Source organism: Amblyomma americanum, chromosome 9, assembly GCF_052857255.1.
Source record: "Amblyomma americanum isolate KBUSLIRL-KWMA chromosome 9, ASM5285725v1, whole genome shotgun sequence".
Lineage (NCBI taxonomy): Eukaryota > Metazoa > Arthropoda > Arachnida > Ixodida > Ixodidae > Amblyomma > Amblyomma americanum.
The window spans coordinates 111,842,959-111,858,138 of NC_135505.1; the positions used below are offsets into that span (position 1 = coordinate 111,842,959).

Here is a 15,180-nt window from a genome sequence, read left to right on the forward strand (position 1 = left end):
AGAAGTGATTGCTTTCACTGTTACTTCAGCATTTCTGAATGCTGAGAGTTGTTTGATGCTATAGTTGGTGTGGATGTTCCTTTAACTTCTTTCAAGTGCCACTTGCCGTTTCTGTTCAAAAATGGCTTATTCCTGCCCAAATATTTCTATGTGAGTTGCAAGAAAGCTAATTAGGTTTGCAGTACAAAACACCAACTGTTGCTTTTTTAGACATTTGCTGAATTCCTGTACAAAGAGGTGTGGTGGTTGAAAGTTATGTTATTGAAATACCAGGATTTTTTCATATGACTGCTGGAAATGGCAGGATCACACGCACACCCACACATATTTAAAGTACGCATGATGCGAGAAATGCAGAAAACATTGTATATCCTTATGGATGAGAAAACCTGTCTATACGATTATGTTGTAGGATATGCCACCAAGCTCACTGTGTTGTGAAATATTAATTACTGCATTCATCAATTAACATGAAATGCACCTCAATTGCTGTAAATTTGTGTGAAACACAAAAATAATTGCAAGCTGTAGTACACTTACTCAAAAAGCTGTGCATTTGTGATGTACACAGTTCTGTACATAGGATATGAAAAGATTTAAGTTTAACTGTGACCTGATCTAATTCACAGCAGTTGGCACTGTGACATCATGTTGGTCTCTGAAACCTTGCTACTGAAGGACGACACTCTTGGCATCTGAATCAGTCTCTGTGCTGAATGCTATGGTACCAGCTGTGATAAGTCCTAAACAGATGAATTGGTACACATATTACCATTGTAATGGGGGCTTAAGTTAACGCTCAGGCGGCGGCAGAACCACGGCGGCAACCGGGTCTCTCGTCTGTTCAGGTCAGCAGCTGTTCGGTCTGAGCGATGGCAGTGCAGCTACTTCTTCTTCTTTTCCTCAGTAAATATAGGATGATGCCCTTCTTCTTCTTCACAATGGCCCCGGGGAGAAAAAGAGCCATCCTGGCGGCTCAGGGTGCCGACAATAGAACCAGGTCATAGTATGGCTTGAGTCGTTGGACATGCACAGTCTCGCGACCATGTCGGTGAAGATCGGAAGACGGTGTGAGGGGCTCAATAAGGTAGCTCACAGAGGATGTGTGCTCCAGGATGCGGTAGAGGCCATGGTATTTCGAAAGAAGTTTCTTTGAGAGGCCGGGAGCAGTGGAAGGAATCCGCAGCCAGACGAGTGAACCGGGTGGGAAGTCCGGATCAAGCTGACCGTCGTCATGGCGGTGTTTCTGGCGCCCCTGAGTGTCTGCCGTGAGCGACCGTGCAATCTGGCGGCAGTCTTCGGTGTGCTGGGCAGCTTCAGAAATAGTTGTACACTCAGATGAGGCAGGGCGGTATGGGAGAACTGTGTCGATGGGAGCGGATGGATGTCGGCCGTAGAGCAGAAAAAATGGGGAGAAACCGGTGATGGACTGAGTAGCAGTATTGGTGTAGGCATACGTAACATAGGGTAGAACGAGGTCCCAGTTTGTGTGGTTGGCAGCAACGTACATCGCCAGCATGTCGCCCAGAGTGCGATTAAATCGTTCAGTTAGACCATTTGTTTGCGGATGGTAGGCTGTACAAGTCCGATGAATGATATTGCACTCGGCGAGTAGAGCTTTAACGACATCAGACAAGAATACGCGTCCTCTGTCACTGAGGAGTTCACGAGGAGCACCGTGGCGAAGTATAAAGCGCTGCAAAATGAAGGACGCCACTTCACGCAGGAGCGCGGCGATTTCTGCATACTGGGTCAGGTGGTCAATGGCAACAATGACCCAGCGGTTGCCAGCAGCGGTGTACTGCAGAGGGCCGTATATATCGATGCCAACACAGTCGAAGGGGCGAGGGGGACACTGCAGTGGCTGCAACTGTCCAGCAGAGTGATGAGGCAGCTGCTTACGGCGTTGGCAGGACGGGAAGGAGCGGACGTACTTGAGGATGAAATTATACATGCCTCGCCAGTAGTACCGGAGACGGATGCAATTGTACGTCTTGAAGACTCCCGCGTGGCCGCATTGCGGGTCAGCGTGGAAACAGGTGCTGATTTGGGACCGGGGATGACGAGAAGCCATTTTCGTCCGTCAGAGTTATAGTTGCGCCGATAGAGTAGATCATCGTGAATTGTAAAATGTGAAGCTTGGCGACGAAGGGCGCGGGATGCTGGAGGCTTAGATGGGTCGGAGAGAAAGTCAAGAAGAGAGGCAATCCATTCATCTTTACGCTTCTCAGAAGGCATGTCGCAGGTTGTGAGCGAAGGCGCAGAGGATTCGAGGGCGGTGAGGCTGGCAAGCTTGGCTGGTATCGAGGAGCGTGACAGGGCATCAGCGTCCTGATGCTTGCGGCCCGACCGATATACAACACGTATGTTATACTCTTGGAGACGGAGAGCCCATCGAGCCAGGCGACCGGAGGGATCTTTGAGCGAAGAAAGCCAACATAGGACACAGTGGTCGGTGACCACATCAAACGGACGGCCGTAGAGATAAGGTCGAAACTTTCCAAGGGCCCAGACAATGGCCAAGCACTCTTTTTCCGTCACGGAGTAGTTGGATTCAGATTTCGTGAGGGTGCGGCTGGCGTAAGCAACCACATATTCCTCGAATCCAGGCTTGCGTTGGGCGAGCACAGCCCCGAGGCCAGTGCCACTGGCGTCCGTGTGTGCTTCAGTTGGGGCTTGCGGGTCGAAGTGACGCAAGATGGGTGGTGCCGTGAGGAGACTGCGCAAGGTGTTGTAGGCGTCGTCGCAGGCAGGCGACCAACTCGAAAAATCCACATTGCTGCCGAGAAGCTGAGTTAAAGGGGCAGCAGTGGCTGCAAAGTTGCGAATAAAACGTCAAAAATAGGAACAGAGGCCTAGGAAGCTCCGCAGTTCCTTAATGCAAGTAGGTTTTGGAAACGCAGTCACAGCACGAAGTTTGGCGGTGTCGGGGCGGACGCCTTCTTTTGACACAACATGGCCTAATATTGTCAGCTCACGAGCAGCAAATCGACACTTTTTTAAGTTCAGTTGAAGGCCGGCGTCCGTAAGGCATGTTAAGACGTGCTTCAGCCGGTACAGATGAGTGGCAAAGCCGGGCGAAAATATCACGATGTCGTCGAGATAACACAGGCACGACTTCCATTTCAGGCCACGCAGAATGCTGTCTATCATGCGCTCAAAAGTAGCCGGAGCATTACAGAGGCCAAAAGGCATGACGGTAAATTCATACAGGCCATCAGGGGTCACAAATGCGGTTTTAGGGCAATCGTCGGCTGCCATGGGGACCTACCAGTACCCAGAGCATAAGTTGAGAGAAGAGAAGAGTTCCGCTCCTTGAAGGCAGTCCACAGCATCATCAATGCGCCGAAGAGGGTAAACATCCTTTCGTGTGACCTTATTCAGGCGACGATAATAAACGCAGAGACGAATAGAGCCATCTTTCTTTTTCACGAGGACCACGGATGAAGCCCAGGGTCTGTGTGAGGCCAGGATTACGCCGCTCTGAAGCATGGTGTCAACTTGGTCATGAATAACTTGGCGCTCACTGGCTGAGACACGATATGGGCGCTGACGCAGAGGGGCGTGGTCACCGGTGTCGATATGGTGGGCGACAGTCGACGTGGGGTCAAAGCAGGTTGGTGTAAATCGATGGAGGAATGAAATTGATGAAGCAGAGCGAGAAGTTGAGTTCGTTGACGTGCAGGAAGAGAGGCGTCGATGGAGAGAAGGAAAACGTCTGGAGACGAAGTGTCGGGTGCAGGAACCGGCGAGCTGAGGGCATCGGCGTCAAGGGACGCTGAATCGTCATTTTCATCGCGATAGAGAATGAAGTCAATGATTTGCACGGTACCGAGGCACTCACCGCGACGCACAGCGGAAGCATATGTAAACGGATTGGTCACGAACAACGCGCTAAGGCCAGCTGACAGAGTGAGGACGGCGTAAGGTATGGACAGGTACTTGTGGGACAGAAAGAGGGGCGATGGTGTAAAAAGTATGTTGCCGTCGCAAACAAGGTCAGAAGTGAGGAAGTGAGGGGCACAAGAGCAGAAGAACAGGCAGGCAGTTCAGTGTCTTCGGCAACGACAGCTTTGGCAGTAGCAGCAGAAGGGGCATCGGGCGGCGAGGAACCGCTGAGCGCAAAGAACTCGAGTTCAGCACGAGCACAATCGATGACTGCGTTATTGCGCGACAGGAAGTCCCAACCCAAGATTATCTCATGAAAACAGGTTGGTAAAATGACGAATTCAATCACGTAGAGGATTTCCTGAATAACGACGCGAGCCGTACACGTCGCTAACGGCGCAATAGCCTGCGCGCTTGCGGTGCGCAGGGAGAATCCAGAAAGTGGGGGCGTCACTTTTCGCAAGGAGCGGCAAAAGGAGGCGGCCATGGCAGAAACAGCAGCACCGGTGTCGACAAGCGCCAGAACAGAAACGCCTTCTACGGAAACAGCGATCAGATTGGCAGGACATAACTGAGGCCTTGGACATTTCGCTGGTAGCGCAGTTCTCGCCTCAGGAACTGTGGCGTCTAGTTTTCCTCTTGCGAAAGATTCGGGCGCCGGCACATGGGAGAAAGGGAGCAGCGAGGAGAAGGTGGTGCGATCAGGTGAAAGCGGGTGACTCTGTGGCGGCCTGGCTGGTGGTGAGTAGTCATTGGGAGGAGGCCAGTAACCGGCAACTGGGGAGATTGGCGCACGACGACGGCAAAGCCGGGCCACATGACCAGGCAGTCCGCAAGAGTAACAAATAGGCCGATTGTCACTAGTATGCCAGGGATTGCCGAATTGTCGAAGCGGTCCCAAGAAAGGCGTCGGAGCGTGAGGAACTTGAGGCACAGACGCTTGAGGTGGAGCGTAGGTTTGGCGGTAGTTAGGCGGCCGCGGCCGTGCGACGGCGGCAGCGTAGTTCAGGGGTGCGGGCGGCTGTGCTGGTGCGGGCGGAGGGACTGGTGGAAGGGCCTTAGCCACTTGTTCGCTGATGGCAGTGCGAAGGTCTGGCACCAGGAATGGAGATTGCACGGAGGGGGATGGCAGAAGCGACAGCTGATATGCAACTTCCTCACGCACAAAATCTTTGATGTGCGCCAACAGTTGCGAGTGGTCGGGTGCAGCCGACAGGCCTGCAAGCGACTCGACAGGCGTTGCTGCGTGCTGGCGAGTGATGAGCCTCTGCTTGCACAGCTCGTTGTAGCTCTGGCAGAGACTGACGACTTCGGAAACGGTGCGGAGATCTCATGACAGCAACACCTGAAAGGTGTCATCCTCGATGCCTTTCAGAATATGCTTGATCTTGTCCGCCTCGGATTTCTGGGCATTGACGCGCGAGCACAGGTTGACCACGTCTTCAATGTAGCTGGTGAACGTCTCACCCGACTGCTGAGAGCGCTTGCGCAGGCAGTGTTCGGCGCGTAGCTTGCGCACAGCAGGACGTCCAAACACTTCGGTGAGGTTCGCCTTGAAAGCAGTCCACGTGGAGAAGCCTGCTTCGTGGTTTCGAAACCACAGGTTGGCAACGCCGGTCAAATAAAAGATGACATTTTTCAACTTGGTGGTATCGTCCCACTTGTTATATGTGCTCACCCGCTCGTATGATGTGAGCCAGTCTTCGGCGTTGTGATCGTCAGTACCGCTGAAGAGTGCCGGGTCCCGCTGCCGGAGGGAGCCGGAACAGAGGACTGGTGAGCCAACCTGCACGGCTTGGTGGTGGGTGGCTTCGGGCATAGCGGGCATAGCGGGGTCAGTAGTGTGCAGTTGCGCAGGTCCAGGTTGGTACGAGGATGTTAAACCGAACCTCCACCAAGTGTAACGGGGGGGGCTTAGGTTAACGCTCAGGCGGCGGCGAAACCAGGGCGGCGACCGAGTCTCTCGTCTGTTCAGGTCAGCAGGCGCTCGGTCTGAGCGATGGCAGTGAGGCTACTACTACTACTTCTTCTTTTCCTCGGTAAATATAGGATGATGCCCTTCTTCTTCTTCACACCGTTGGCAATGAATGGTTAGCAATTTGGTCCTTTTTGACTCTTCCGTAACCTATTGTAATAGAGTGAATTATTTTCATGATGATCATACTCTGCTTTTTCGTGTTTTTCTTTTCTTTATTACTAGTTTGACGCATTTCACGTTTTCATTTGCTTCCATGGAATTGGCTGTGCATCCATACTTACTATACCTTGAAGCAGTGCAAGCACTGTTCCTTGCTGTTAGCTGCTGTGTTAAGGGGCATACCAGGGATAGGTTTACAGGGAGAGCAATTAAGGGAGCAGCCACTTCCTTAAGTGAGCGATGTCCCATGGGAAACCATGCTGTCCTCAATTACTTTTCAACGCAATGCGTTTTGTAAATATGACCGCCCCTCTTAACCACCCCCTTCAGCAGTTGCCCATAAACCTGCCCCTAGTGGCAACCACAGGAAGCACTCACCACTGTGCTGCTCCTACCTTCCGTACCGGAAAGAAAGTATGACTAATATCATCAGTGTTATCAATGCAGATGTTATTGATGACTGTTCTGATAATGCTACTAACAGTGGTTTATTGTCACAATGACCTTTGTCCTCTGGTTAAAGCAAAGCAGGATGGGCCACGATGTTGTCTTCCTGCGAGGCCAAAACAACAAGAGTGATTTCCAGATCAGTTATGCATAACTAGAAAAATCTTTTGGGTAGAAGCTTGATTTCAGTGTCAAAACACTGCTTCTGGGGCAGGGCTGATCAGGTGGTCAAAATTAATCCAGAGTCCTCTACTATACAGAAAAACTATCGTGGAGCAAGTTAACATGCAACTACAGATTCCCAGGTCTTAACCCTTTGACACGCCATTTTTTGTTTCCATCGAAATGAAATGTTATACTGCCTAAATAGTATATTGAGGCTTTAAGAAAGACAATTTGATAGTTTTTGAGTGCAAAATACTGACTGTAGATTTTTTGCAGAGGTGTGCGAAACTTCATACGAAAAATAGCAGCATCGAAATGCTGTCACTTATCAGGTAAACACCAGAAAGATCATGGAAATAGCTTCTATTTCAAAGGTGCACATTATGCTTGAAGTTGAAAAAAAAAATGTTACTATGTAGCACTCACTGTTTTGCAAAAAAATTATTTACTTTCGCTATATGGATTAAAAAAAAACAGTTTGCTTGCAAGATTAAAGATGCAAAATTCACCCGAAAAGAAATCGCTGCTAGGTTTAGCCCACTGTCAGGAAAAGCTGCAAGTTCGCTTAGTACATAACTGTGTACATATCATGTCAAAGGGTTAAAGGTACCCTGCAAAAATAATCGTGTAGCTTTTAATTTTTTTATATGCATAGTATGGGATACTGTGATGCCTGAATGCCTAGGAGGTCGTCGAAATCATAATATTTAATATTTTGACCTTCTCCAGAAATGCTCGTTTTAAGCCAATAGTGCCGAATCGTAGTGGCGATTTTCAACGATGGAAACGAGCTGTCAGCCAAATTGAGCGCTGCCTTTTTGATTGGTTGGGCATCTTAGTTCCCTTATACTTGGGAAGTGGATCCGAAATATGATGTCTCTTAGTGCTGTAAGCTTTTTGCATGAGACAAAAACTGAAAAGAGGCAGTGAAAGCGAATGCAAACTGGTAAGAGTGACGCTAAGGGTGGCGCTTTCTATTTCGGTTAGCCCTAGTAGGGAGGCGAGTGCTGCTATTCAAACCGCATCGAGGAGGTGGTGAAAAAGAAATAAAAAACAGGTCGACACTCCTTGGCCAAAAATGTGAAAAGAAAAGTTTAACAGGGGCCAAGGTGTTATGGGGGGAAAACTGGTTTCAGCTTTCCAATCCTACCAATGCCACACAGATTGCAAAGAAATATCTGGGAGCATTCCTTGATGAGTTAGTTGTCCCAGTCCTGTCTGATTAGTAGCACCCAATCTCAGCACCGGGCAAGTGAAATGCGTATTTGTAGATAATACATTATGCCAGCAGGCTCACTGTCGCAATAAAAAAAAAGGAGTTGTCAGAAAACCTCAATGACATTAGTGATGGTTAGGGATAATGGTAGTTTTGGAATAATACAGTATGTTGCTAACTAAGGGTGAGTGTCGTTAACGACAGCGGCAGTGATAAAGGCCTTTAGATCAATGCCTTTAGGGTGAAGGCCATCAGGGTAAAGACCTCTGGGGTGAAGGCCTTTAGATCAAATGCCCTTACATTAAAGGCTGTTATCGTGAAAGCCTTTAGGGTAAATGCCTTTAGGTCAAAGGATGTTTTCGAATTCAGAACACATAAGGACCTTAAGTTTCACTGTAATATTTTTTTCACATTTTTAAGCAGACGAATTGTTGTTTGCATGCTCCGATTTCGATAATTATTTTTTGCACTGGCGCCTGGAACACATGAGAAATTCCTTTAACCGGCATAATTGGCAGTGAAAAAATCGTTGCAGTGCCTCTTAAATTTAGGGTAGTGGTCCAACTCCAGTTAAGTGGATGTTCCATTTTAGTCTGCGTTCACGTGTTTCTTGTTTGAACAGCACAATGTAGGCACCATTCAAAATCTGAATGTGCACTCTGTCAATCAATGCACACCACTATAGTGTAGCCTTATTATCAACTGCACAAGAGGTGATATTGCAGATAACAGTCAGTAGTTTCGTTAATATGACCTACTGCAGAGTACGATGGAAGCCAACAGCCACAGAAACCAAGGAGAATAGGGGATGCCTTTTTTTCATTTGTAGTTTTTCTTCAATGGGAGATTAATAAAAGCAGAAGAAAAAACAACCACATGCCTCCAATGGGATCCAAACCCACGACCTCCGAATTTTGCGTCCGGTGCTCTACCAACTGAGCTATGGCAACGGCTGTCCAATCTGCTGCTTTATGTATATTTATGTATAGTGTAAGCTTACCTGGAGAGCGTTCACCAGCACCACCCTCGTCCACAACGGCAGACATAGTATGTCCTGTATTACTGTGAGTGCCACATGTGAACGTAGTTGAACAGTGAGGGCGGAAGCTGTGAGAGAACCCTCGTATGCAACATATATGCATCAAGGCTGCCAGACTCGAGGCCCTCGTTAAACTATGAAGCGAATTCGGAGGTTGTGAGTTCGGTTCCCACCAGCGGCATGTGGTTGTTTTTTATTCTGCTTTTATTAATCTCCCACTGATGAAAAACTGCAAAATGAAAGAAAAGACATCCCCTGTGTTCCTTGGTTTCGGTGGCTGTTGGCTTCTGTCATATACGCCATAACGAGCACCTCTTTTTCCTTCCCTTGTATGCTTAATACTTCAGAGAAATATTCTGTAGAAACTGCTTCACATAGGAGAGTTTCGTCTGGCCTACGTATGGAATAAACATTTATCTAGCATCACATTGTCTCAGAATGTGCGTTTGTTGAATTGTATTTGATCGGCAGCCTTCTAAATATAGAAACATTTGGCCATTTTGGGCATGAATGTCTGCTGCGTATCGAAGTGCACCGCATCAATGTTTTTTCCACTTGGGGCAGACAATCTACTGGTGCAGTGTGTAAAGCTTCATCATCGTATCTTTGCTAGTTCGTTTTTAATTGCCTTTCTATTTGAAGATTGTGAGGCAGCGTTATGGAAATCTTCAAATCGGAATTCCTTTTTCCTGTTGAACGGAAAGCCGAGTCTGCTCTGTCTGCTGTTTTGTGCACGTTGTTCTCGCCATTTCGCGCTTCCCCCCTCCCTCCGCTGTAGTAACGCTGGGCGCAGCGGCGTCGTCTGCTGCAAGGCCTGCTGCGCATGCGCGAGCGCGCTCAGACGGCGGCCTAGTAAGGTGGGGGGGGTGAAGAGGCGAGCCGACTTCAAAATGTGACGTAACCGCTTCTCCTGAGTTTTCTTCCTCCATGTTCTAGTTCACCTAGAGAGGCCTATGATAGCGTTGTCAGCCAACAGCGCATGCGCACCTTGCCCGTCGGCATGCGCATGCGCTGTCGGCAGCATGCGGTGCGCGGTAAAGCACTGCAGTGCTGGAGAAACGCTCCAGTGAACACTTGATTTACCGCTGTTCTAATCGAGGACGCTTTGAAGTCGCACCTGGCTTGTTTATAAAGTTTCAAGGCCACGATCGACTTTTACTAGCATCCCCCATTCGCCGCGGCCTTCCTTTGCGCGCGCCAAACGGTCGTGTTCCCGATTATCGAGCGCGCCCATATACCGCCGCTAACGCGTGCCGTAAGGCGGAAAGCGAAAGTGAGAAAAATAAGCGAGGGAAAGGAAGAAAAGAGAAACGCAACGCTCGCGGTATCGCGGCGTTCATCGCGGTGTCGAGGTCGCCGCGCACCGCACTGCTGTGTTGTCGCGCCGTTGCCTCCTCGCTACCCGGGCAACGCTACATCCTCGCGGCTCTTCTGATCGCAGCGGCAATCTTCAGACTAAAAGCGCGTGCGGTTCTTTCTTTCTTTCTCTTTCCTTTTCGTTTTTTTTTCTTTGTTCATAAAGTGACATTGTTGCTTCCTCGTCGAAAATTTGCTTATCGTCGTTCGTGTGTGTTCTGGACTCCGACGAGGCCGCGGCGCCCGTGGCACGTATGGGCCGATCGAGATAAGCGTTTAAATCGAGTTAGATCTGATTCTCTCGATCGCGGGGACGGTCGCGTTTGGCCTTTCGCTGCTGTGTACGCTTTAATTGTGGTGCAGCTGCCTATATAGCCACTGATGCCCTGAGGTCAATCAGATGCGAAAACGGCGAACGCCGTGTGCTAGCTTTGTCCGCGGCCAGCAGTTGGTGCGGTGCCGAAAGGAATTATTTTTGTGGGGGGTATAGTTTTCAATTGAAGGAGTGTACGATGGGGGGCTAGTTGGTAATCCATGAACTAAGAACGAAAACCACGCAAAGGACGATACACAGGGAAGAAGTAGACAGGACGAGCGCGGACTTGCAACTGTTTATTGAACACATCTTCCTTCCATCACCATGCGTAGGGTTGGTGATGGAAGGAAGATGTGTTTCAATAAACAGTTGCAAGTCCGCGCTCGTCCTGTCTACTTCTTCCCTGTGTATCGTCCTTTGCGTGGTTTTCGTTCTTAGTATAGTTTTCATTGTAATGATGCACACTGCGGCAAGGAATTTGATCGGATAAAATTTGATTGTTTTTTATGTCAACTTATGCAATATTGGCACTGGGCACCTGTTTCTCGAGGCATTTGAAAGTCAGTTCGGTGGTGAAAAGTTAAGTGCACCGCGTTTTCTGAATGCAATGGTGCAGCAATGTTGCAGCAAAGGTGGTGAATAGCACCAAGTATGTGACAATGCAGGTCTCCATTTTTGCATGAGGTAAAGCCCTGCGAGCAGTGCCTTGCTGCAGCAGTGTTCTCAAGGGGTGGTGCAGGAAGTTAATAGCATACATTTAGTGCAAATGACACAAGGGGCAAAGAACAGAAACGCACACTACCGGCGCTAGCTTCCAGCTTATTTTAAAAAATAACACTACGGTAAACTTTATACAGGTGGAGCACTCATTGACAGGCTTCGTGAACACAGAACTAGCATGAAAACATTTAGTTGAAGTAATTTGGCTATATACTGCAAGAAGTATGGCTGAAAGTTGTTTTTTTTTTATAAGTGTTTGATAGGGTCAGGGCCAAAGATTATATAAGTCATGAAATTTTGAAAGGTGCACAGATTGCCTCATTGAAGGAGGCTTGTGTTAGTGGCCTGTCTATCTTCCTGTCGCAGAAGGAGCTAGACTTCCAGTTATTATCAAATAATAATGCCTATCATGTACCCTGGTTCTACCATCTTTTTACTTGGTGCATGTGCTCATTGCTCCATCTGTATCAAGTTTGCCATCGTGTCTTTTTGAAAATAAATCGGCTGGCAGTGGTGTACGTGTCTGCACAACCATTGCACAAAAATAACGGCCTCCAAAATAAATGCTGTGCAATAGAAATGACATTTCTTTTGGTTTGTGTAATTGGGTTCAAAAGACAGTGCTTGTGAGCTGCCATCAGGCCCTATGTACAGTCTCAGTTAAAAGTGTGCTAATCGCACAGTTTTGTGGCTCTTTAGCCAACTAGAATATGTAATGGTCACAGTAGGTAAATCTTTAGCGCATCCTGAGAACCACCACTGATTCCGGCAACAGCACTGGGTAAGCGCAAATTGGTCCATATACTTTTAAAGAAGACTGCACCTGCATTTGAGCTGATTTGGAAGGACTGTAGCTAGTTTCCTATTTCAGGCTGCAGTTTTACTCCAAGTGAAAAAGATGCAATTGGTTACTTGCATTACCTCAGAAGTCAGTTGTGCAAATAACAACAATAAAAACCACAAGTCACTGTGGTGGCTCAGTGATTATGGCCCTCGGCTGCTAACCCGAAAGATGCGGGTTTGATCCCGGCCGCGGCGGCCGAATTCCGATGGAGGTGAAACTCTAGAGGCCCGTGTACTATGCGATGTCAGTGCACGTTAAAGAACCCCAGGTGGTTGAAATTACCTGTAGCCCTTCACTGCGGCGTCCCTCACGGGCTGAGTCGCTTTGGAACGTTAAACCCCATAAACCAAACCAGGTCAATAAAAACCACGAATAGCATTCCCAGTTTGGGGGAAATGCAGTGCAAAGGGGGAGAGATGGATGTTGTACAGTGGGTGGTCCATTTGGCTGTTTTGTGCCAGACAGCCATCTTACATTCAAATGATAATTTTTTGTTGCTTTCCACACATAGTTCACAGTGGAACAGTTTCCTGTGCATCTCTTTCTTGATCAGTCTGGTCAGCATCGCTCTCCTCTTTGTTTTTTTATTTTTTATTTGACGCAGCTTCATGCGGAGTACAACCGCAACTGCGACGTCTACCTGTCCCACCGCATCTGCCAGTCGTTTGAGCTGAGCCAGTATGTGAAGCACACAAGCGAAAGCTGTGATCTGGCCATCGTGGGTGGGGACTTCAACACCGAACCCCTGGACCCACCCTACAACATCATCCTGTACAACACAGACCTTGTGGATACGTTTGTTGACCAGGAGAAAGTCAGCAGGGTCAGTGCCCTTTCCTCTTTTGACTGACTACCTGCCAGTGTGGTGGTTTTGTACTTCGCCACACTGCATAAAAAGCTGGCTGCATGTCTTTTTCTCAAGCACGAAATGGTGAAACGTGCTGTCACTTGATTAGCACAGACCTCAGGTTCTCTAGCGAACACTTTGTCACTTGCACGGATTAGTCGGTCGTCACAATTTCTCTCTCAGTGCATTCTTTGTCAGCACCTGATCAAGCTATCTTCTTACACTTTTTGTATTCATTATATTTACACGATTAAAAGTATAATCTTGACTCTTGTAACCGAGGTTGGCTTACAGATGACGACCACCATACTTGGGCAGATCACAACACGCAACTTTGTGCTAGTGCTTCCAGGCCACTTGGTTTCATCAGCAGATCAGTTGTAATGTCCCCAATGCCAATTTTACAACTAGCATATGAAATGAGCATTAGCACTAAACTGCAATGTGCCTCATCAATAAGAAACTCTCACACCAAACCTACTTGATTCACCCTGTCGAAGCCATCCAGAACCGGGCAGCACGTTTCATCACGTCACAGTATAAGTCTCATCTCCATGTTACTAGCGCGAAATCATCTCTCAGCATTCAATCGTTAGTGCTCCGTTTCTCTCTTGCACAAATTGTACTTTCTCAGCACTTTGTGAAAACCTTTTATGCGCCCCCTTTATGATCATCTCAACTGTTATTTAGCTCTTTCAGCGTACAGCTTTTGCGTGCTTTAACCACTGCCTTTAACAAATCCTTCCTTCCTAGTGCGGTGGAAGATTGGAATAATCTCCCCAAACATGTTGTGATTAAGTCCAGTTCTTTCAGATTCAATCAGTTGCCGAGCTTCGACCAAGAATAGTGGTTTTCACTCGTGCTTCTTCCTCACTCAGGCTGTGCTACTTCACCACTGACTCTTAGAATATTTTGCAATGTTTCTGCCATATTTGACTTTTATTTTATTATTTGAATTTGTTACCCCTTTGTAGTCTTGTGTATGTCATTTTTTTTGTTCTGTTGGTTATCTGATCTTTCATAGTACATATGACCACTAAACATCCCTGCCTCTCCCCCCCCCCCCCCCCCCCCCCTCTTATTTATTTAATGTCCTTAACAAGACCTTTAAAAGTTAAGAAATGATGATGATGAAGACTGTCTTGGTCTCCTAGTTCAAGACTAGCCAAGTAGCTATTAGCAGTAGTTGCGGTTTATTCAAAATAATAATAAAAAAGAAGGAAAAGATTTTTGCTAGCCTCAGCATCTGCCATAGCTACGGGGACGCACCTGAGCTGGGGCAGCTGGAATAGAGAGATAGCACACAGACTAGAAATGAAATGAAAGAGGTGAGGGGACAGCCAGAGAGGATAGCGGGGAGAGAGGTACTATATACAAGTATCCTACCTAACACTATAACGTATGCACAGGCAACTAGCTATTGCATGAGCACTGTTGAGAGCAGAAAGAGTGTTGCAGTCATGCATTAGGTGGCATTTCAGTTGTCTGCATTGCCATCCGCATGTAGGTGAGTATGCCTCTGTTTACAAGGGTGTATCATTTTTTTTCCTGTGCTCGATCCAACTTTAACTGATGCATTGCATTCTGGGTTTGTGCTAATGCTTTCAGGACAGTATGTGCGTGGGTGCTACGTGCGGCCACCCCGACAATGTGTACACCACATCGTATGAGAAGAACACATGCCCAACAGGAAAGCGGATAGACTACGTCATGTACAAGGTTGGGCGAGGTGCGTTCCATGTTTGCTGTGCCTCTCAACTTGTGATGTGGACATTCTAATGATGTCCCGGGGTGATTTGCGGCATCATCGGTTGGCGGTAGAATTTTGCTCTGATGTATTAGCATTACATCAGGATCATTTGCTGATATGGTGAGCTGCCGTATGCATGTGCGGACAAAATGAGTGTATGTGTGTATGTGCGCATACTTGCTTGTGTGTGTAGTAAAGAGCATTTGCCAGAGATGTACATGTATCAAACATAGTGAGAATTGTGCATTGCTTAGTTGGATTGCAGTAAAAGCCGCACATATTGCTTTGATTTGTGTAATTAGTAGTCTCATAAAATTTGACCGCACACTTACTGTTTTCATACGATGCTGCAAGCCCCTGCTATTATGTTTCAGACAGCATTAGTTAGCCGTTGATTAAAGGAAATGCTTTACTTAAGCTTCAAATAATTCTGTTTGATGAAATAGGGCATCTTA

General features: G+C 47.7%; 1 protein-coding gene across 2 annotated transcripts in view; it reads left to right on the forward strand.

Annotated features, from left to right (window-relative positions):
* Positions 1–15,180, forward strand: part of nSMase (neutral sphingomyelinase) — a 37,386-nt gene that overhangs the window by 13,460 nt on the left and 8,746 nt on the right. For both annotated transcript variants that reach the window (XM_077636894.1, XM_077636893.1), the window contains 2 exons: positions 12,733–12,951; positions 14,584–14,704. In XM_077636894.1, coding sequence (XP_077493020.1) covers positions 12,733–12,951; positions 14,584–14,704 — 340 coding nt within the window. The remainder of the gene's footprint in view (positions 1–12,732; positions 12,952–14,583; positions 14,705–15,180) is intronic.